At 39.7% G+C, this 23,017-nt stretch overlaps 1 protein-coding gene across 2 annotated transcripts; it reads right to left on the bottom strand.

Moving 5' to 3' along the window:
• Nucleotides 1-1,108: 1,108 nt before the first annotated feature.
• On the bottom strand, nt 1,109-21,021 carry PRRG4 (proline rich and Gla domain 4). 2 transcript variants are annotated; one of them, XM_072759066.1, is made up of 6 exons: nt 20,909-21,021; nt 20,216-20,340; nt 13,678-13,841; nt 12,063-12,111; nt 10,399-10,531; nt 1,109-5,166 (listed from the first exon to the last, which is right to left on the bottom strand). In XM_072759066.1, exons 2-6 carry the CDS (start codon nt 20,316-20,318, stop codon nt 4,938-4,940), a joined length of 678 nt encoding a protein of 225 aa, XP_072615167.1. In that variant the 5' UTR covers nt 20,319-20,340; nt 20,909-21,021; the 3' UTR covers nt 1,109-4,937. The 2 variants fall into 2 exon arrangements, with proteins under 2 accessions (XP_072615167.1, XP_072615166.1); XM_072759065.1 differs by lacking the exon at nt 20,909-21,021 and adding an exon at nt 20,673-20,859 and having other exon boundaries at nt 3,676-5,166.
• Nucleotides 21,022-23,017: the final 1,996 nt, after the last annotated feature.

The raw sequence follows: 23,017 nt of genomic DNA, 5'->3' as shown, positions 1-23,017 counted from the left end.
ATTGAATTTTTTTTTAAAATTTTTATTTATTTATGATAGTCACAGAGAGAGAGAGAGAGAGGCGCAGAGACACAGGCAGAGGGAGAAGCAGGCTCCATGCACCGGGAGCCTGATGTGGGATTCGATCCCGGGTCTCCAGGATCGCGCCCTGGGCCAAAGGCAGGCGCCAAACCGCTGCGCCACCCAGGGATCCCTATGAAATTGAATTTTTGAGTAGCACTAACAAAATTTTTTTATCAAAAAATTTTCTTCTACATAATGGAAAAGTATACACACACATAAATTATCTGAGAAGTAGAAAAAATTGGTTAGAATTTTACAGGTCAGGGAGAAACTGAAGATACAGAAGACACTGTTGCTCTAGTTTTTAATGGTTCCAAGAATTTTTACCCCACTCTATACTCACTCAGAGGGCACATTATTAACAGATGCAAAACTTTGACACAGTTTATGCTTTTTTTTCGTTTTGAAAAAGAGAATATTCTGGGTAGAATTATATAAGGTATAACCTTATAAATATGTATTTGTCTTTTTTCCTAGTTTGATTCCCTATTTATACCCATATTCTATTCCTTCCTGATTGTAATGGAGGGACTGTAACAATCTAATTAAATACAAGTTTATGTCAAAATAGATTTAATGGTTAAACACTAATCAGTTGCTTGGGGAAGAAGCACAAGCAAAACAGATCAAACAAAGAAAATACACTACCAAAAGTACAATAGGAATATAAAATGGTGAATGAGACTGAAATATATGTCAATAATTTTATATTAAGATATTTTCATTTCAGTCATTATAAGCATTTACCAGGTATGAAATTAGCATACAGTGTTATATTATTTTCAAGTGTATAACGTTGATTCAACAATTATATATATTCCTCAGTGCATCTCTCGCCAAAGAACGTTACTATGTATTATTAACTGTATTTCCTTTATTGTACTTTTCATCCTGTGACTTGTTTTATAACTAAAAGTTTATCCATTTGAATCTTTTTTATTTATTTCACCCATACCCCCCATCCACCTCCCCTCTGATAACCATCAATTTGTTTTCTGCATTTAAGAGTCTTTTTTTTTTTTAGATTCTGCTCATAAGTAAAATCTTTTTTTTTTTTTTTTTGAGATTTTACTCATTTATTTATGAGAGACACAGAAAGAGAGGCAGAGATACAGGCAGAGGGAGGAGAAGCAGGCTCCATGCAGGAGCCCGATATGGGACTCGATCCCAGGAATCCAGGATGAGGTCCTGAGCCAAAGGCAAACACCCAACCGCTGAGCGACCCCTGCGTCCCTGCCTGTCAGTAAAATCTTATGGTCTTTGTCTTTCTCTGTCTCACTTATTTCACTAAGCATAATACTTTGTAGGTCCATCCATATTGTCAAAAATGGCAAGATCTTATTTTCAATGGATGAGTGATATTCCGTTATATATATGCCACGTCTTCTTTATCCATCTGTCAATGGACACTTACATTGCTTCTATGTCTTGGCTATTAAAAATAATGCTGCAATAAATACAGGGGTGCATGTATTTTTTTAAATTAGTGTTTTCCTTCTCTTTGGGTAAATAGTAATGGAATTACTGGATCATCTGGCTTTTCTATTTTTAATTTTTTGAGGAATCTCCATACTCTTTTCCATAGTAGCTGCACTAATTTACATTCCCCATCAACAGTGGACAAGGTTCCTATTACTCCACATCCTTGCTAACACTTGTTATTTCTTATCTTTCTGATACTAGTCATTATGACAAATATAAGGTGGTATCTTATTGTGTTTTGACTTGCATTTCCCTGATGATTAGTGATACTGAGCATCTTTTCATGTGTCTGTTGGCCATCTGGATGTCCTTTGGGAAAATGTCTATTCAACTCCTCTGCCCATTTTTAAATTCGATTGTTCAGTGTTGCATTGTGTAAGCTGTTTACATATTTTGGATATTGACTCCTTATTGGTTATAGCATTTGCAAACATTTCCCTTTCAGTAGGTTGTCTTTTCATTTTGTTGATGGTTTCCTTTGCTGTGTAGCAGCTTATTTTGGTGTAATCCCATCAGGCTTCCTGCATGGAGCCTGCTTCTCCCTCTGCCTATGTCTCTGCCTCTCTGCATCTCTTATGAATGAATAAATAAAATCTTAAAAAAATATATTTTGGTGTAATCCTGTATCACATTTTACTTTATATAAAGTATTATGATCTCAACATTGGATGTTTTACAAATACCAGTGATTTCACAATCTTAATGATGAATTCTAGAAAAATTCGAGTGAAAGCAACAGTTTTACACTAAATGATGGCATATAACAAATCTAGGCTATTGCTGGGAGAAAGGGGTAGTCACAGTTCTGAAGTGAGTTTTGCAATTAGATTCTTATGAGTCAGTGGTAGTAAACAAGTTCAAGGAATATTTCAAATAATTATTCAATAAGAGATACATTCTGTCTTATATTTCTTTCTTTCCCTTTTTAAAAAAAGTGTATTTAGGTAATCTGTACACCCAATGTGGGCTTGAATTTATGACCCCGAGATCGAATAGTATATTCCTCCAACTGAGCTGGCCAGGTGCTCCTGTTTTATATTTCTATTTATCTTAAGAAATATACGGGTGTGAGAATACATATACATATATGTAATATATGAACCTATATATATTTATGTATGTATGTTAGATGGACATAACTTTCTCATACAGAGCTAGAATTAAGTAATAAGATCCTTGTTATAATTTGAATTAGCATAATTCTGTGGGTAAGAGATGGGCTTAGAAAGGTGTGTCTGGGCAGTTCTTACTGCCATAGGTCCTGTCCCTGTGCTTTTATAAAACCACCAAAAAAAAAAAAAAGAAAAGAAAGGTGTGTTTGCTCCCCCCCCCCTTTTTTTTAATCCATGAGAGACACACAGAGAAAGGCAGAGACATGGGCAGAGGGAGAAGCAGGCTCCCTACGGGAAGCCTGATGCAGGACTCGATCCCAGGACCCTGGGATCACAACCTGAGCTGAAGGCAGATGCTCAACCACTGAGCCACCGAGGTGCTCGTGTTTGCTCCTTCTATACCTAGCTCTCACCAATATGTTAGATTTAGGGCAAATTATCCTTCTATGCCTTAGTTTGATTGCTACAAAGTGAACAAAGGAGGGTTTGCCTCTGACCTTTTGGAGAGAATGAAAATAAGGGCAAAGTGCAAAGTTATATGAGAAAATAGTCCTTATGTAAAATCAAGGTATGACTAATGGTAAATTTTTTTTAAGTAATCTCTACACCCAAAGTGGGGCTTGAACTCATGGCCTCAAGATCAAGAGTTGTATACGCTACCTACTGAGCCAGCCCCATAGTGGTAAAATTTTTATAGGTCCTATAGGTGGCTTTAAAAAGCCTACTTTTGCTGGGGTGCCTGGCTGGCTCAGTCAGTGGAATGTGTGACTCTTGATCCCGGGTTGTGAGTTCAAGCTTCATGTTTAAAAAATCTTTAAAAAAATAAAATAATAAAATTAAAAGACCACTTTCCCTAATTATATCTAAATGTTGCTAGATAATTTCTTTGTGACAAGCAACTGAAGAGACCCCAAAATCTAGAAGGATAAAGTGTTTGGCAGTCTGTAATGAGTAAGGTCTTGCTTATATCTGCCTTAAGATCATGTTGTCTTAAGAGACAGAAACACACATGTAATGATTATGCTTTCTAAACATTTAATTGGAAAGAATTACCAAATATGTGTGGGTTTTAGTCTCACTTCCATAAAAATTATAAAAGAAAATACAATTTTACAAATGGTCTTAAATAATAGGAAAATATAATGCCTAGCAAAACAAAAAGAACAGAATTTTCTCTTATTTCTCAGGCATATGTTATTTCTTGAGTTCCTGCAAAGAGAAAACAAATCCACATCTACATCCACACCCATTCACATAAATGTGTGCAAACATACTCACTTCAGAGGTTTATAGCTTATATTCTATTACATTGTTAAGGAAGACTGGTCATATGTACAATTAGAAGAAGAGACAAAGTATAAGTTAAAATTATTACTTATGGTGTTTTGTGTCCAGATGCTAGCAGGTACAAGGGGTTGGCTGATAACTTTAGTTAGTATTATTTTAATAGCAGAAAAGTAAACTAATTTTTTTCTAGGTTCTTGAACTATTATTTATAAACATCAACAGAGTTTCAAGATAAAGAATTACATGTAGTGATATATAGATAATTTAGCAATGAAAAGGATGTGTCTACTCATCAGTAGCATGGGCAACTTTATCAAGTTCTAGTCACTCCTAGATTTGAAGACTATGTATTTGATAGTATAACAACCCTTGCAAATCCTTGCCATTGCAACTCTGTACCTTCTGAAGACCTAACTCTGCATCAAGTGATTTTTAAAAATTACTTACTCCACTCCATAACAAAACATGAGTGATAGTAATTGTTAACAACTAAAACCTACAAAACGTGGTGAATGCTATGCAATAATTTAAAATGTAAAACCAAGTGATTATATTAAGGCCACCAGTTTATATTGAAATGTCCTATTTTGTGAAGTATTTCCAACCAAAAAGAAATAAAGAGTGGGTCCACTATCCTCACTTTGGATAATCTGATGATCAGAAATTCTTTTTTTATATCCAACACGAGAAATCTGCAACCTTTATTTGTACAAAAGATAGTGCACCAGTTCTATCTATGGCATCTGTAACACAGATTTTCTGCACCATTAAAATAAACAAAAAAGTGCTCTCTTCTTTACTGCAAGGGTAAAGTTTCTTATCAAGCTGATAATGATCAAGTTCAGGTCCAAGATACCAACAGAACTGCTGTGGTGTTTATTCTTTCTTCACTCCTTGCAGTTTGTCATTAAGGGCTGAAATGACATGTCTCTGTGGTTCATGGAAAAATGAACCATTCAAATAACATGAATCTCCCATACCACCATGGCGGGCCTAGTGAGATGGGAGTGACATAGACTTTTTAAACACCCTAAACTCTTTTGCTGGCCCAGGGTATGGTGGTGGTGGGGAAACATTGTGTTTTCTGGTGAGTGCCATTGCCTGTTCATAGGAAGGTAATCCCGTGTCCTCCACTGAAAGTGGTGATGGATTCAAGGCAGCCTCCTCAGGTCTTCTGAAAATGATGGAGGGAGTGTGCCTTCTTACATAGGTAGCTGAAGAACTAAATGGAGACACAGCATTTAGGTCTAGAAAGGCAGCATTTTAAGGCTAAAATGGCAATATTAAAAAAAAAACCCAGCTGACTTTTGATAAAAGTTGAACCCAGTTTATTAATATAACAACATTTTTATTTTACCCATAGACTCTGAAAAAGTCTTAGTATGGTGGAAAGGTCAAGAGCTTGGGGGTCAGACATGGATATGAAACTGGATCTTCTTGTTCCATAGCTGTGTGGCCAAAGGCAAGTTATTTGTTTCCTTTACAGTAAAATGACGTCAATAATAGCTACCTCAAAAGAGTTGTTTTGTGTGTAGCAGAAAGATTTTGTATGTCAAGTACCTAAGCAGTGTCTGGAACACTATGACAAATACTCAGAACATGCTAATTCCCTTTTTCTCCCACTTCTGAATGAGAACTTTCTCAAAATATGGTGTGAAACCAAATCCTTTCTTGTCAAAAGGTAGCGTTACTCCAAGCCAAGGAGACTGATGTCACAGAGATAATCACGAAGCTGTAGGCTTCAGCTCAGGTCATGATATTGAGGTGTGTCTCTCATCTCTGTTTCCCCTGCAGTCCTGCTGCCTGGGCCTTCTCTCCTAAATAGCACCTCTATCATGTCCCTCGTCTCTGCAAAAGTCTAACCTGCAGCCTACTTTCCACTAAGTCAACTCCCATAACTCCTTTTAAAAGCCTCCCTTATTCTGGCCTCTCCTTATTTTTCACAGCTCTCTGGTCTTGCAAGGTAGCCTCCCTACACTTCTCTATATGTGCAAGGAATTCTGTGTCCTGCCTCTGTGCTTTCACTGCTGTTGTTTGCTTTCTCAGATTATTGGCTTTTCCCCACTCCATTGACCTAAGGCCAATAATTAAAAAAATATATGGCCTAGTTCAAGTTCCACCATTTTCACAAAACTCTGTCAGCTATATTAGCCAATGAAAATTGAAATGCAACATTGGGTCTGGTGTTTTGAGCCTGTGTTTTCCCTTCTCATTATTGAATTATGAATTATAATTTAAACATTAGTAAATTGATCTGTTTGGACTCTAAAGTTGGCTGTCTATGAAGCACTTATGCATAAGTTAAGCTCCTAGAACTATGGCTAATAAGGTAATTAAAATTCATAAGTAATCTCCAACTTCTCGTCAATATTTACAATATTCTTCCCGACAAGAGACAGGCAGACTCAAAATACTGTAAACTTTTCCAAACTAAGGCAGTCACTTTGCACCTTAGTACACCTTTTCCTTGGAGGCAATCATGAGATATGAAACTGGAGGAAAGGAAAGAGGATGACTGCAGAGAGAAGTGAAGATCTGTGTAAATCTAGGAACTGGACAGTCAGCCCTTCAATAGCTGAGGGGTGATGGAGAGCATCCATCACAAGTTTACTTAGAGGACTCAACACAATTCCTCCTCTGTCAGAAATCTGGAGTGGGTTTCTGGTAGGCTAATCACTTGCCACGTTCATTAGTTTATGATGAAAAGTTCTGTTTGTTTGTTTATAGAGAACAGGAGAGACAGATGTTTTATTTGAACAAATAAACTTTTCCGTGTTGACTTCCAAATTTCAGATCAGAAACAATATTATAATTGCATTAAAGTTATTAAATAATCTACATGGTGATTTCTTACATACATCTTAAATGATTGATATCAGAAAGTAGGCACCAAAAACAACTCAAATAAACTAACATCATACTATGCCTATTTTCTTCCATAAAATATAGGAACCAAGAAATGAAAAGATCTTGTTTCCCATTTCTTGGCTTGTTTTGACAGAGGAATGAGACAGAAAATGATCTTATTTTTTACTCTTTTCTTTCTCAAATATTTCCTCACCCTTCCCCCATTTTCAGACGTGCAAAATGTAGAAAGTGGACAAATAACTCTGCTAGAAGAATTTCTTGGGATAATAGATGAAAAGTACTCTAGTATTTGTTTAAAAGTTAATCCCAAAATAAGAGAATGTCTTATAAACCTAGTGTTCAATGTTCTCTAAAATCAAAGGGTTGCTCTGAGGATCAAAGTTAGATGATGGATGTAAAAATGATCTGTGATCTGTACAGTATTATACTGTACTGACATTAAGTAAGTATCACTAATCTTGCTTTTAAAATAAGAGATATTCATGGATGCCTGGGTGGCTCAGGAGGTTAAGCAGCCCACTGTAGGCTTCAGCTCAGGTCATGATATTGAGGTTGTGAGATCAACCCCACAGGTAGGCTCTGCACTCAGCCTGGAGTCTGCTTAGGATTCTCTCTCTCCCTCTCCTTCTACCCCTCCCCCTGCTCTCTTCTCTCTCCAAAATAAATAAATAAAATCTTAGAATAAAATAAGAGAAATCCAGAGTTTTAAAATTTTACAGTAACATACACAGAAAATATATGTAATAAAACTATTTTGCTCCCTGTACCTTTGAATTCTGCTTCTAACCTTTAGCAGGAAAGAAGCTAGAAGTTTTCAGACAAAAAAGGCCTAAGGTAAGGAGATGTAGTGGTGCAGAAAAGTAGAAAAATGCAGAAAAATGAAGAGAAGAGAGAAGAAAATACCATGCAGGAGGACCCTGAATAATGGCTGTGCTATCACAGACCTTGAGCACAATTATTATTTATTTATTTATTTATTAAATATATATATTTAAGATTTTATTGATTTATTAATGAGAGACACACAGAGAGAGGCAGAGACACAGGCAGAGGGAGAAGCAGGCTCCCTGCAGGGAGCCTGATGCAGGACTCGATCCTAGGACCCCAGGATCATGACCTGAGCCAAAGGCAGATGCTCAACCACTGAGCCAACCAGGTGTCACTTGAGTACAATTCTTAAACATGAGAGTATACATGAACTTTTTTGGGAAGACATTATAAATGGGGAGGAAAAGAAAGATAAAAGGCAAGAAGAGTCTCCAAAGACAAATTTTGCCTAGAATTTCATTAGTCTGGGAGTTTCCAGGACTTCTTTCCCTACTTGTAGAGAAAGCCACACTGAATAAAATTTTAGTCAAAAGTCCTAGAAAAAAAAAGTCCTAGAAAAATAGAAAGACCTTGCTCATTTCCTATCTGTTCAATAAGGGAAGTTGTTTTTATTTTTTATTTTTTATTTTTTTCAATAAGGGAAGTTAATAAAAGTGTCTCAGCTTAAAAGATGGTGGCTTATGAAAAATTAAGCAAGTTCTTCCTTACTTTCTCTCATTTCTCAGATTTTTCTTTTAAAAAGACTTTATTTATTTATTCGTGATAGACACAGAGAGAGAGAGAGGGGCAGAGACAGAAGCAGGCTCCATGCAGGGAGCCCGATGTGGGACTCGATCCGGGGACTCCAGGATCATGCCTGGACCGAAGGCAGGCGCCAAACTGCTGAGCCACACAGGGATCCCCACCATTTCTCAGATTTTTGCAGGATTTACAGAGGTCTCTGACAAACTCCTTTGTCTATGCCCACAGGTCATGTTAATGCCTCAGGAAGCTGTTCAGGAATTCTAGCTTGGGTATAGAATTACAATTTATGTTGCCCCTGTCCTCTGCCCTCTTTCTGGCATGTCTTCTTTCTGCACCTTGCTGTTAATACTCTGTCCTTTTCCATCTGTCCTTACATCACCCTCAGAGAACTTGCCTACTCTCATGGCTTCATGGTACCCATGGATTTAGTTTTATCCTCCAATAGATGAATCCTAATTCCACATCTGTTGCCCTAAACTCTCAACTTACAATAAAGAAAAATTCTGTAGTGGTAAAATACATATAACATAAAATTTGCCATTTTAACTATTTTTAAGTATATGACTCAGTGGTATTAATTCTATTCACAATGTTGTGCAATCATCACCACTATTTCCATAATCCTTTTGTCACTTGGTCACCATCATGAGCTTTTCTCATGATTGATTTGAAAGTGTGAATAGAGATATGTAAGCATCAATTTCGAATACTGTTTAGCACCTGGCACTTTTTTTGAATAAGGTTACTTTTACACTTACTCATCTGCACTTACTGAGAAGATAATAGAGATAATAGAGAATAACTTTTTGTTTTAATGAGGATGTTGAGGTTCTATTGTCCAAATAATATGGCTTTTATGAATCTTAATCAAGCTTTATTAATGTGCTATTATCTTTAAGTGGCAACCATTTTTATTTCATTCATTTTATTTAATTTAAAGTACCAATAAAAATGGTTGAATTTATTTCATTTTTTTAAAACTGTCTTTTTTTAAGATTTTATTTATTTATTCATTCATTCATGAAAGACACAGAGAGAGAGAGAGAGGCAGAAAAATGAAGAGAAGAGAGAAGAAAATACCATGCAGGAGGACACTGAATAATGGCTGTGCTATCACAGACCTTGAACACAATTATTATTTATTTATTTATTTATTTATTTATTTATTAAATATATATATTTAAGATTTTATTGATTTATTAATGAGAGACACACAGAGAGAGGCAGAGACACAGGCAGAGGGAGAAGCAGGCCCCGTGCCTGAAGCCCGATGTGGGACTTGATCCCAGGACTCCAGGATCATGCCCTGGGCCAAAGGCAGGCGCTAAACCACTGAGCCACCCAGGGATCCCAAAATAGTTGAATTTAAAAGCCAGTTACATTGTTTCTATTTGGGTAGCTACATGGCTAGATCTGCTAAGACTGTGACTCAGAGTAAATGATGGGACTTTCTGCCTCTGGAAACAAAGTAGGGACACTGGCATCTACTCTCTGCTTAGAAAGGAGTATTAAAAAAATCAAGCTGACGCTTGTGAATCCTCTTGTATTCTTTTGAAGGATTTTAGGAATTGCATCATTTTGTTGTTTATGTGTTAAATCGGGCAATCAAACAACTGTCACAGACCAGCAGAGCCTGGAGAGACAATGACAACTAAATGCCATGTGGTATCTTAAGTGGGTCCTGGAGCAGAAGAAAGACACGAATGGCAAAATTGGTGAAATCTTAATGGTTTAGTTAATAGTAACGTACCAAAAAAAAAAAAAAAAAAAAAGTAACGTGCCAGTGTTAGTTGGTTTGTTTTACGAATGTACTATGATATATGAGATATTAACAAGGAGAGAAAAATGGGTGAAGGATGGGAACTCTCTGTGTGATCTTTGTACCTTCCTGTATATCCAAAATTATTTCAAAATAAAATGTTTATTTTTAAAAATAGGCAGTCATTTTTATCCATTTAAATATAACAATATAGAATGTACAATAGTAAAATAAATATTTTTACTTGGTACTTACCTGGGATATTGTTGCCTGTTACACTTGGTGATACAAAGATAGTAACCAAGTAATCCAAAAATAACCAAAAATACTCCGGCAGCAATTAATCCAGTCAGAAGGCCCATGACATCAATTTTCTCTCTGTTGGCATCTTAAGAGAAATCAACAAAATAACGTAACTATATCAACTGAAAAGCACTGCCTATGATTTAAATAGATTTATTTATTTAAAGATTTTATTTATTTTATTTGAGAGAGAAGGAATCAGGAACTGGGAGAGGCACAGAGGGAGAAGGAGACTCCCCACTGGGCAGGAACCTGACGTGGGGATTGATCCCAGGATCCCAGGATCATGACCTGAGCCAAAGGCAGATGCTCAACTAACTGAGCCACCTCGATGCCTCTGATTTCAATAAATTTAACACTTGATCTAAGCATACTATTAAAAATATAATAATATTGATTTTTAAAAATATATTTATTTATTTTATTTTTTTTTCTTTATTTATTTATGATAGTCACAGAGAGAGAGAGAGAGAGGCAGAGACACAGGCAGAGGGAGAAGCAGGCTCCATGCACCGGGAGCCCGATGTGGGATTCAATCCCGGGTCTCCAGGATCACGCCCTGGGCCAAAGGCAGGCACCAAACCACTGCGCCACCCAGGGATCCCTATTTATTTATTTTTTGATAGACATAGAGAGAGAGAGAGAGAGACAGGAGGAGGGAGAAGCAGGCTCCATGCCAGGAGCCCAACGTGGGACTCGATCCTGGGACTCCAGGATCGCACCCCCGGCCAAAGGCAGGCGCCAAACCGTGAGCCACCCAGGGATCCCCTAATATTGATTTCTTTACAAAGTCTTTCTGCTAGCAGCCAAAATTTGTAAATAACACTTTCTAAAAGCTCTGGTTATGGTTTTATTTACTATAAATAGGTCATATTAAATGGATAGCATTCAAGACTAAACATATTCTGGGGTCCTGGTTGGCTTAGTCAGAAAGGCACACAATTCTGACCTCAGGATCATGAGTTTGAGCCCCATGTTGGGTGTAGAGATACTAAAAAAAAAAAAAAAAAAAGACTATACATATTCTTTGTTCAACTAGGCACATTTGGTATTAAACACACAGATAAACATACTAAGCAACACTAGCATAGCAAGGTGATAAAGTCTCCTCTAGCTGGGGCTGTATCTGAGGGGAATGAAGGAAGAGCTGGCAAAAAAGATCTGACTGAAAAAGCAGCTAGAGATGATAATACAGATAATATAAAGGTTCTGCCCTCTATAGAACGTATCTAATTCTAACACTCTTCATTTACTTAGTAGCAGAAGTATTCCATTTACTGGTAATGGTAAAAAAAAATTAAAATACCTTACTACTTGGAACCAAAGGAGTCCTACTTTTATTCTGTGCAAGTCTTGACTTAGCTGAGTTGTTTAAAACACCTTTAAGCCTATTATCTCATTTCCCTAGTATCTCACCAAACTTGATTTTCAGTGTATAAAGATGAATGTGGCTTCCTCTGTCTTAGATAGCCCAGTGTATAATTGAGAAATCATCCCTGGATTTACAAGGCATGTATGTTGAGCAATAGCCAAACTCAAATAATAAAACTAAAATGTATTATAATAGAGAGAGAGAGGGCAGGAAAAACATTCAATTTCATCAATTCTTGCCTTACCTGATTTTGTGGTTGGTCCTTTGATGGAATATTTCTGCCAGAATGCCATCTAAGAGAAAGGTACATTTTTCAGGTTTATTTCATTGTTTTGAAAGATTTTATTTATTTATCCATGAGAGACAAAGAGGCAGAGACACAGGTAGAGGGAGAAGCAGGCTCCCTGTGGGGAGCCCAATGCGGGACTTGATCCCAGGACTCTGGGATCACTTCCTGAGCCAAAGGCAGATGTTCAACCATTGAGCCACCCAGGCATCCCTATTTCACTGTTTTATCATCATTTGATCCCAATGACCCGGACTGGGATGGTAAATTCTTGGCATGTGCCACAGGTAGTATACTAGTTTATTCAAGCTGGAGGACTTGACTCACTCTAATTAAAGCATTACCACCCATCACTGTTTCTCAGGAACTGGTCAGGGGATTATTGCCAGCTCCAGCTCTCTGCTACTGTACGCTGCCATTCTCTTCACCTGCTCAGGGTATCTGCTCAGGTATCAGACAAGACTCTTGCATTAGAGAGTCAGTGACAGCACCAAAGGTGCGGAAGCAGTAGACCCATTACCAAGTTTGAAAAGGAGCCTGAATTTTTCTACGCAAAGTGGACCCTCAGTTTGCTAGAAGATTTTATTGAAAGGGATTGATCTGGGGAAAAGACATCCCTAAGACTCTTCAAGTTCAATGTTACTTGAGAGAATGAAGCAGATGGGAAGGAACTACAATACAATTATATAAAGGGTTTGCAAAAAACAGGATAAGATTTCAACAGGCACAACTACAAATCTAGACTTTGTTTTCCTTCTCTAGCCAATGTGACAGCTGTCAGCAGGGAATGAGAGGCTGGGCACAATTTGGGGAGAAAAAAACACTAACCCCATTAATACCTGCACTTGAAGGATACCTAGAGTTCCCTGTTCTTATTGATCAAAGAGTAAAGTGGAACACCTAAGAAAGAGAAAAAAGGAGCTCTGCTAATTTAATTTACAAAAGTAAAGAAGTTGGGTCACTTAACATTCTCTAAGAATATGCTAGACTATAATAGGAACTGTGCTGTTCGTTTGTTTTGTACTGTCTCAAGATTGGTAGACAGGATTCAATTACATTTCAAAGGAGAACTTCTAAAAGTTTCTCCCTGCAATTACACAGATATATCAAACAATAAACTGGATGCAGAGACTAGATATTTTGTATCTTCAGTCTCTGGCAGAGCACTTGGCACATAGTAGATTGAGAATAAATACAGTAGTCAGAAAAGATAAAGTCACTGGTAGGAAAAATTGCACTGAGTCTAGAATGATTGAAGCTTGACTCGAGGACTAACTCAAATAATATCCTAAAATTTAATTCGCTCTAGTACTTGATTGTTCTTAAATACAATTAACATCACACACACAAAATCACAACACAGTCGATAATCTGCTAACTACTCTAAGTCCATTTAATTAAATATAAAGCCAAGTATAAATAGGTTAATAAGCATTTTAAGGAAGTAGAAAGGGATAACAGGTATAAAATCTCGATTTTATTTAAAGCATAAAATCTCTGATGACTGAAAGTGCCATTTTCTTAAGTATGATTTAATAAATTTCCAGCCAATTGACATTGTCAACCAAATTACCGTTTTATCTTCATCCACAAAAATCTCTCTGGCTTCTTCATAATTGCAAAGTTCTTCTTCGCACTCTCTTTCTAGGTCACCGGGCGTGAAGAGCTCCAAATCAAATCTATTATATAGCAGGTGTCTATGTATGAAAAGGTTTGCTTCTTCTTTTGCTGTGAAGACTAATAAAGAAACAGGTTTCAAAGGCTGATAAAATAGAGAACACTTCTGTTTTAATTATGGAAAAAGTGAATGTAAAATTGATATAAAATTATACCAAAATTTTTTGTATGCTTTTAAATTCTTTTTAAAAATATTTTATTTATTTGAGAGAGAGAGAAAGAGCACAAGAAGAGGGAGGGGCAGAGGGAGAAGCTGACTCCTTGCTGAGCAGGGAGCCAGGACCCTGAGATCAGGACCTGAGCTGAAGGCAGCTGCTTAACTGACTGAGCCACCCAGGTGCCCTTGTATGATTTTAAATTCTGATGATAAGAAATGTCATCAGTAAAAAAAAAAAAAAAAAGAAATGTCATCAGTAAAAGCAATGTCTGCTAAATATGAAATACAAATATTAGCATAAGTCCATAAAATACTTGTCCTGGTTATGTCCAAAATTATTAGCATAAATGAAAATTATTTAAATATCACTTTTCCCTAGACTCTTCTACTTCAAAGCGTTGGCTCTTGGGGCACCTGGGTGGCTCAGTCAGTTAAGTGTCTGCCTTTGGCTCAGGTCATGAGCCTGGGGTCCTGGGATCAAGCCCTATACTGGGCTCCCTGCTCAGCGGGTAGTCTGCTTCTCCCTCTGGCACTCCTCATGCTCTGCTCTTTCTCTCCCTCAAATAAAAAAAGAAAATCTAAAAAATAATAATAATAAAGGGTTGGCTCTCTATTATCTCGACTGAGAAAAATCAGTCTGGTGTAATGGACAGATTATTGTACTAAGAGAAGACAGAGATCCTTGGTTGTGATTTGACTTAGCTCTCAGTTGTTCATCTGTGATAAATCACTAACATTTCTGTGTTGCCATTTCCTCATTTGTAAAATTAGAAAATAAACAATTACTAAGATCTCCTTATGTTTTAAAATTGTTAATTAATACATTTATGTTAAAAATTTTAGAGCAAGTTTATCCTAAAAATTTCTAAAATTTTAAACTTCTAAGTTTGCAAAATTATAAGGTAATTATAAGGTTAATTAAGAGACATTCAGCCCCTCCTAAAGAAATAACTTTCCTTCTCTACTCAACCCCTGCATAGGTGTCTACAATGCTTTATAAGACACCCTCTATCTTTTCCAGGAACGTAAATGGTAAGCACGATAGAGTTACACACAGGTTAACACAAAACCAAAATATCCCACCATGGCAGTATTTTCAAAACCCACAAACTTTAAACTCATTCGAGTTGCACACAAAGAATGCTTAAGAAATCTTGTTCCAGGTCACATTACCGAGACTGGAATTCAGAAGCTCTCTGAAAACTACAACAAATGCTTAAAAGAATTTGGTATGTCACACTGCTAACCTGTACTATAAAGGAAGAATATGGGATCCCTGGGTGGCGCAGCGGTTTGGCGCCTGCCTTTAGCCCAGGGCGCGATCCTGGAGACCCGGGATTGAATCCCACGTCGGGCTCCCAGTGCATGGAGCCTGCTTCTCCCTCTGCCTGTGTCTCTGCCTCTCTCTCTCTCTCTCTCTCTCTCTCTCTGTGTGTGTGTGACTATCATAAATAAATAAAAGTTAAAAAAAAAAAAATAAAGGAAGAATATACTAAAGTAGGTAACTGAAAGACAGCTCAGGACTGATGAGAGAGCATGGCCTGGAAGATTAATTCTGATTTGGGAATGACCTTAGCTTGGCCATTTATACTTAGCCCCTTGAGAACAGTCACATCTTGTCCAAGATATTTTTTTCCACTAGTCAATCACCTTTCCAAACAGGTCTGAATCTCATAGAGCTGTTTTGTTCAAAACAGTAGCCACTAGGCTCATATGGCTATTGAGCACTTGAACTATGGCTAGTTTGAATTGAGATGTGCTATAAATGTAAAATATACACTGATTTGAAAGACTTAATAAAAAGATTATCTCAATGTATTGCTTATATTTGGAAATGATATTTTGGATATAATGGGTTAGATTAAATATGGTTATTAATATTAAATATTAAATAGTATATATATAATTTTACCAATTCTTTTTACCTTTTTAAAAGAATTATTTTGAGAGAGAGAGAGAGAGCACAGGGGGTAGGACAGAGAGAGAGGGAGAGATAGTCTCAAGCAGACTCTATGCTGAGGGTGAGCCAGATGTGGGCCTTGATGCCATGATCCTGAAATCAAGACCTGAGCTGAAACCAAGAGTCAGATGCTCAACGAACTGCACCACCCAAGTGCTCCTCTTTTTACTTTTTTAATGTGGCTGTTGGAAATTTTAAAACTATTTATGAGGTTTACATTATATTTCTATCAGCCTCCACTATCCCAGCATATACATTTCTATGTTATAAATAACATATATGAGCTATTTGAATCAAGGGGGAAGCTAGAATGTGATCCCTGGTGATAGCTGTTTTAAGAACAGTGCAATGAACCAGTGTGATAAAATCTTTCTATTCTTTCTTCTCCCTTGTCATGTAGATTTTATGCTACCACCAAATGGAGACAAAATGAAAAAATTCCCAAGTCACCATTATCATTAGGATTCACATAATGGCCCTCTAAGTGGTCACCTTGCTCCCCTATACTCTGTTCTTAACACGGTATTCTAGCTACACTGGCTTCCAACGCACCTGGTTCTCTCCCGGTTTTGTATTTGCCATTTCCCCTGAATAGAACTTTCTTCTTTCAGTTTGCTTTTTCACCTTCTTTAGTTCTTTTGTTCAACGTTACCTTAAAACCTCATCCCCCCAGCCCCGACCCACCTCTGGCACTCCCTGTCCCCTACTATACTTGGTTTTTCTCCATCACACTTGCCACCATCTGGTGTTCCACCCATGTTACCACTTGTCACCACTCTGTTCCCCTTACTGGAAGAAAAAGTTCCATTAAAGACGGCATGTGGTGCCTGACACATACGAGGTGCTCAAAAAACTATTTACTGAATGAATGAATGAACTCAACTTTTCTACATTGGGAAGAAACTCTTGGACCTAAATTCTACTGGTTAGAGCAATTCATAGGTAGAGTCTGGTATTAGTTTGTTGTAGGTTTATTTTTATTTGTTTTTAGATTATTTATTTATTCATGAGAGACACACACAGAGAGAGAGGCAGAGACACAGGCAGAGGGAGAGGCAGGCTCCCTGATGCGGGACTTGATCCCAGGACCCCGGGATCACGACCTAATCCAAAAGCAGATGCTTAACTACTGAGCCACCCAGGCGCCCTGTTGTAGGTTTTCTTTTTTTCTTAGTTATTTATTTATGAGAGAGAAAGAGAGAGGCAGAGACACAATACAGGAAGAGGAAGAAGCAGGCTCCATGCCAGGAGCCAGACATGGGACTCAATCCTGGAGTCCCAGGATCGTGCCCCAGGCCAAAGGCAGTCGCTAAACTGCTGAGCCAGCCAGGGATCCCTTGTTGTAGGTTTAAAATACTAAACTAGTGCTGAAGTAACTCATGGCCTGCCTCACTTAGCTATACTTACTATGTGAAATCTAATTTCAGAATGGAGAATTAGAAATCTGCTTCTGTTTTGCTATGTCTCCATCACGCAAGATCTTTACATTTTATCGGCTAAGAAAGCAGTGCCAAATTTCTCATTGTTGGTCTTCCCTTCAAATAGGTTATTTGAGTTATAAAAATACTCTGTCCAATAGAACTACTTTCAACTTTCAACTACTCTCAAAGAGAGAATCATCATCATTTTTACTGTTCCTGAAATAATTATGCCAGTAAAAGTCTTCACTCCTGAATTAAATGTGCCCTCCAGGGGCTGCTGTTTGCCACTTGCCTGACTGTGAAGGTTCTGATTCAGTCAGTGGTTGACGTTAGACCTTCAGTGCTTTGTTAAACTTTTGCCTGTCTCCCTTTTGATCTTAGATTATCTCTTTATTTCTATACTGTCCTTTGCTCCTGGGATCCTAAGTAATTTGTTTGTTATCCAAAGAGGCAAACCTCCTTGTCCTGGAGCATCCTGAACTTCTCCCCTGGCCACTGCTGGAGGATGCACTGTTCTTAGTACTTTAGCATTTGCCTCAGGTTCTCCTCCCATTTCTATTTCTCCCATTTTAGGCCATCCTAAGAGGCTGTACATTTCACTATTTCAAACCCACCAACCCAGATATTCCATTCTCTTAATTTTTCCTGACCCTCCATGTTTCTTTTTTTTTTTTTTTAAGGTTTTATTTATTTATTCATGATGGACACACAGAGAGAGGCAGAGACATAGGCAGAGGGAGAAGCAGGCTCCCTGTGGGGAGCCTGATGCAGGACTGGATCCCAGGACCCCAGAATCATGACCTGAGCCAAAGGCAGACCACGGAGCCACCCAGATGGACCTCCACATTTTCTAAATAAGTTCCTTTTGAGTCACTTGAACTCTACCCTTGAGGTTTATCAGAATTTAGTTGAAGGTCCCTTATTTTCCTAGTTACTTTTCTTATCTCCACTTATTATGGGCTTCTGTGCCATACAACTCTTTGGAAATAGAGTTACTGCTACTCTGTTCTTGAGCTCTCTACTTCTACCTCCGTCCCAGAGCTTACGGAAATTAATTCTTTACACTTCACCCCTTCATCAGATGAAGAGGTCCTCCAGGGCAGGGATTACAGTCTTTCATTGTTATACCTCCAGTATTTAGATTAGGGCCTTGCACATAGTATGTATTAATAAAATGATTACAAACCGAACAAATCAGCTTTTAAAATATATAGGATTCCTCATTTACATTTCCCATAGATATTTCCAGCCTTCTGCACTCAAGTATGATCCCTGAATTCCTTCCAAGGACCATGAGGTCCTTGAGAATCTCTTTTATGGCGCACCTGGGTGGCTCAGTCAGCTGTGTTTGCCTTAGCTCAGGTCATGATCTTGGGGCCTTGGATCCAGCCCCACATTGGATTCCCTGCTCAGCAAGGAGTCTGCTTCTCCCTCTTTCTCTCTCAAATAAATAAATAAATAAATAAATAAATAAATAAATAAACTATTTAAAAGAGAGAGAGAGAAAGAATGCCTTTTCTGTCTACATTATGTGAACGAATACACTCACCAGCATTCTGGGGATCAGCATCTGGTCCCACTGAGTATGGACTTTCAATCTTATATATAAGTGGACTTACACGTGTGATGTAATTTGGGAGGTCACCAGAAGGATCTCCTTCTTTTTTTTTTTTTTTAAAGATTTTATTGATTTATTCATGAGAGACACAGAGACAGAGGCAGAGACAGAAGCAGGCTCTCCATGGGGAGCCCCATGTGGGACTCAATCCCAGGACCCGGGGATCACGACCCAAACCAAAGGCAGATGCTCAACCACTGAGCCACCCAGGTGCCCCAAAGGATCTCCTTCTAAAATCTCTCCCTATTCTCATTAGCTAGCTTATCCAACTGCCTAGAATTCTGCTATCACGGTTTGATTCCTTTGGTTCAGATACCTATTCCTTTGGGTTAAGATCTCTGTTTTAAAACACACATATGCACACCCTCCTGTAAGGTTTAATACACCAAGCTGTATTAATCATTAATAAGTTGTCCAGGAGTATTAGTGTAACAGATCCTTCCCAGGTGAGAATGAGCTGAGAGTAGATCTGATAAAAAGGATTAAGAGACAGGAATGTGTGGGGATAGAGAAGCACAATGACTAGGCAAGGAGAGGGATGCTGAAGCCAAAGCCAATTTTTTTTTTTTCTTTTCTGGTTCTATTTTCTGGGTTAGACTTTTTTTTTAGGTTAGACTTTTTTTTTTTAAGGTAGGCAGGAACCAGTCTGTTTATGACTTGGAACCCACAAAGTATGAAATTCTAGGTTAGCAAGCCCCAAACCTAATCTTCCATAACCATCTGACTTTATCCAAATAACCAGAAAATTCGTTGTCCAAAAGGACCTCAGGGATCAATCTACTCCCCACCCCCATCATTTCTATAGGGGAAGAAATTCAAGCAGAAAGGGGTTAAGTAACTTAACGGGGGGGGGGGGGTGTCTCCTAGCAAGTCCAGACTGGATCCTGGAACTCCCCGTCCATCTTTCCAGGAAAAACAAGTAATTATGATCATTATCATTCCCACACAGCCTCATCCAGAAAAACGGCACTCACTGATTTTCAGAAGTTGAAATGGGTTTTCCATTCAGTGAACCACAAACCAGGTCTTAAAATACATGCTCATCAAAAGTAACTCACAGCAATAGATTTGTATAAATTGTACCTAACATAACCACAGCATTGCCAAATAAGACCACAAATTCAACTAAAGTGTATCTCAAGGCTTCTGCGATGGATGGGGGGCGTGCGATTGCAGAGCCTACACTTTCTGGTTGGACTTCTGCCGCAGGTGGCTCAGGTTTCCAGGTTGGGGCGGGGGGCGGGGGGGAGCCCGGGAACCCGAGCCGGGCGTGCTCACCTTCTTCTCCCGCATGCCTGGACTCCTTGGGACTTCTTGTGCAATGAGGAAACGCAAAGCTGGCTGGGGGCAGTTGGCTGAGCAGAACCAGCAGGGTAAACATAGTCTGGTAACTGTCAAACCACCTAAAACAAAACAAAATAGCAACAAAAAAAAAGGTCAAGAAAGCCCCTGGCTCAGCGCTCTGAGTTCCGGAGCGGCCTGAGTCACCGACCTGCCTGCTGCGCCCCAAACAACCGCCCGCCTGCGCCCCGGCTCGCGGGTTTCGGTCGCCCGGCCCGGCCCGGAGAGCCCGGGAGCGCCGGGGCACGAGAGCCGCGCCCCGGGCCCCGCCGCCGGCCGAGCGGGCACCTGCGGGCACCTGCGGGCGGCCCCCTCCGCCCTCCCATCCGGCGGGGCCGGGGCAGACGCCCTCCCCCTCCCCAGGAACCCGCCCCACCGGCCGCGGGCCCCGCACCTGCGGCTCCGGGCGCCTATGCTGCAGCAGCTCCCGGCCGCAGCCCCGGCGTTGGCTGTCCCTGCGGCCGCCGGGCCCCCCGAGTCGCGGCGACGGTCCCGGGAGCTGCTGGGGAAGCGCCCGGGGTCCGCGGACCGGCGCCTGGGCCCCCCGAGGGCGCGCGCGGAAGATGCAGCCCGGGTCCCGCAGGCCCCGCCGAGCACCTGGGCGCGCTCCTCCCCCGGGGCCCGGCCTACCTGCGGCGCGCGGCGGGCGGCGGGCGGCGGGCGGCAGGTGCTTCCCGCGCCCCGGCCTCGGGCGGGTCCCGCCGCCAGTTCTGGCCCCGCCTCGGCGCGGGAGGCAGGGTTTGGACTCTCTCCACCCCGGGTGGCTGGAGAGTTGGGGCTGGGGGGTATTTTCAGGGGTCAGGGCGAGGAGGAGGCCCCCGGCGCACCCCGCGGGCTTTTCGCTCTGGGTTTCACTGGGCTCAGGGGTTACCTAAGAGGTTACCTTAGGTCAGGCGGTTCTCAAAGGGCGGTTTGGGGATGTGGACGGGACAGTCATCCGAGAACACACACGCTTCATGAGTCCTAAGAAATGGGAGGTGACTTTAGAATCAATCGATTCCATTTGGTTCCCAAACTGTGACCCGCCAGGTCTTGGGATGTCTCCAAGGTCCTCTGAAGGGGTCCCCTAGGTCAAAACTATTTCCAGTGGGGTAATAAGTCATGATTTGCCTTTTTTTTTTTTTTTTTTCGCTTTCATCGTCTCATGACTGTACAGTGGAAATTTCCAGGCCCATTTGACGTGAATGATGTCATCACTCTGCTAGTAGAACCGGCATTCTTGTGTTTTCTAGTATGCTCTATGGTAGCGGGCTTAAATAGCACTATGTGCATTTTAAAAAATATTTTATTTATTCATGAGAGAGAGAGAGAGAGAGAGAGGCAGAGACACAGGCAGAGGGAGAAGCAGGCTCCATGCAGGAGCCTGAGGTGGGACTCCATCCCAGGTCTCCAGGAACAGGCTCTGGGCTGAAGGCGGCGCTAAACCTCTAAGCCATCTGGGCTGCCCTCACTATGTACATTTTTATAGAGATTAATAAAATTTATATGTTCTCAGAACTTTTGTAATTAGCTGCCTTTGATCATTCCTGCCAGAATAACCATGACCTTATTATTTTCAAATAATTATCTTGAAATCTTGAACTTTGAGTTTATGTGGACACGGAACAAAAAAGTACACTTTACTGACTTGATTGGAGATTATATTTTGAAACCAGTTTTAATATGTAATATGATAAATACCATTAGATAGACTTCACCTTAGTAAAGGCTCTTTGGGGCCCTGGATAGCCTTAAAGAGTGTAAAGAGGTCCTGAGACCTAAGAGTTTGGTAATTGTTGCCTCAAGTAATGAAGGCAGCCTGTGGACAGAGGATCCATGCCAAGTAATATTCACGTCCTTCCTTGTCCAAATGACTTGTTAACAATTCTTTGGAACATAATTTAAGATTCTGTGCTTTGACCCTAAGTGGCTTGACACTTGCTGGAAATCAGAGGAAGCATTTTTTTCCCCTTTCTAGTTCTTTTTTTAATTAAAATTTTTTTTTATTTTAAAGATTTTATTTATTTATTCATGAGAGACACAAAGAGAGAGGCAGAAACAGAGGCAGAGGGAGAAGCAGTCTCCATGCAGGGAGCTGGATGTGGGACTCCATCCCGGGACTCCAGGACCACACCCTGGGCAGAAGGCAGGCACTAAACTGCTGAGCCATCCATGGATTCCCAACCCCCTTCTAGTTTTTAATTCGGCTTCCACCCGATTCTTTTTCCTCTTCACAAAGGCTATTGCCTGTTTTATTCTAATTATTTGGAATTAAGTGAATTCTTCCTAAGTTTTCTGCAGAGATTTCTGTCTTCAAGGATTCCTTCAACATACTGTTCTTTCTTTTCCTTTCTCCTAATCTCTTCCTCTTTGATTTCCATTTGTCCACCTTGTCTCTAACTTGTTTCCATGATAGATCTTTCTCTCTTTCAATCCTTTTGTTGTTTTTTAGCAGCTGGAATCAGAAGGAGAAGAGACAAGAAATGATTTCTTGTGTTTGACATCCCAGAACAGGAAAGATCTTTATTAGAGCACCCATTCTTCTACTTATTCATTTAGCCAAACTACATCACTAAGCCCGGAGGATACAAAGATAAATACCACAGTGTCTGTTTTGGAGAAGAATTTAATCTAAATCTATATCTAAGAATGTGGGTCTGTAAAGTTCTCATAAAGGCAAGAACTGATTTATTCATCTTTATATCCTCCATGGTACCCAGCAGAGCGCCTTTTATGTTGTTCATGCTCAATACATTTTTT

Source organism: Vulpes vulpes, chromosome 5 (genome assembly GCF_048418805.1).
Source record: "Vulpes vulpes isolate BD-2025 chromosome 5, VulVul3, whole genome shotgun sequence".
NCBI classification, from domain to species: Eukaryota; Metazoa; Chordata; class Mammalia; order Carnivora; family Canidae; genus Vulpes; species Vulpes vulpes.
The sequence above is the reverse complement of the archived record's forward strand: the minus strand, read 5'-3'. Positions and strand labels throughout refer to the sequence as shown.

Excerpts from the sequence above, each read along its gene's own strand:
- PRRG4 (XM_072759066.1), bottom strand. The coding sequence starts at position 20,318 with ATGTTTACCCTGCTGGTTCTGCTCAGCCAACTGCCCCCAGCCAGCTTT. Across the intron at positions 12,112-13,677 it reads TTGTGGATGAAGATAAAACG|ATGGCATTCTGGCAGAAATA; the intron begins GTAATTTGGTTG and ends CCTTTCTCTTAG. Across the intron at positions 5,167-10,398 it reads AACAGGCAACAATATCCCAG|TTCTTCAGCTACCTATGTAA; the intron begins GTAAGTACCAAG and ends GTCTCCATTTAG.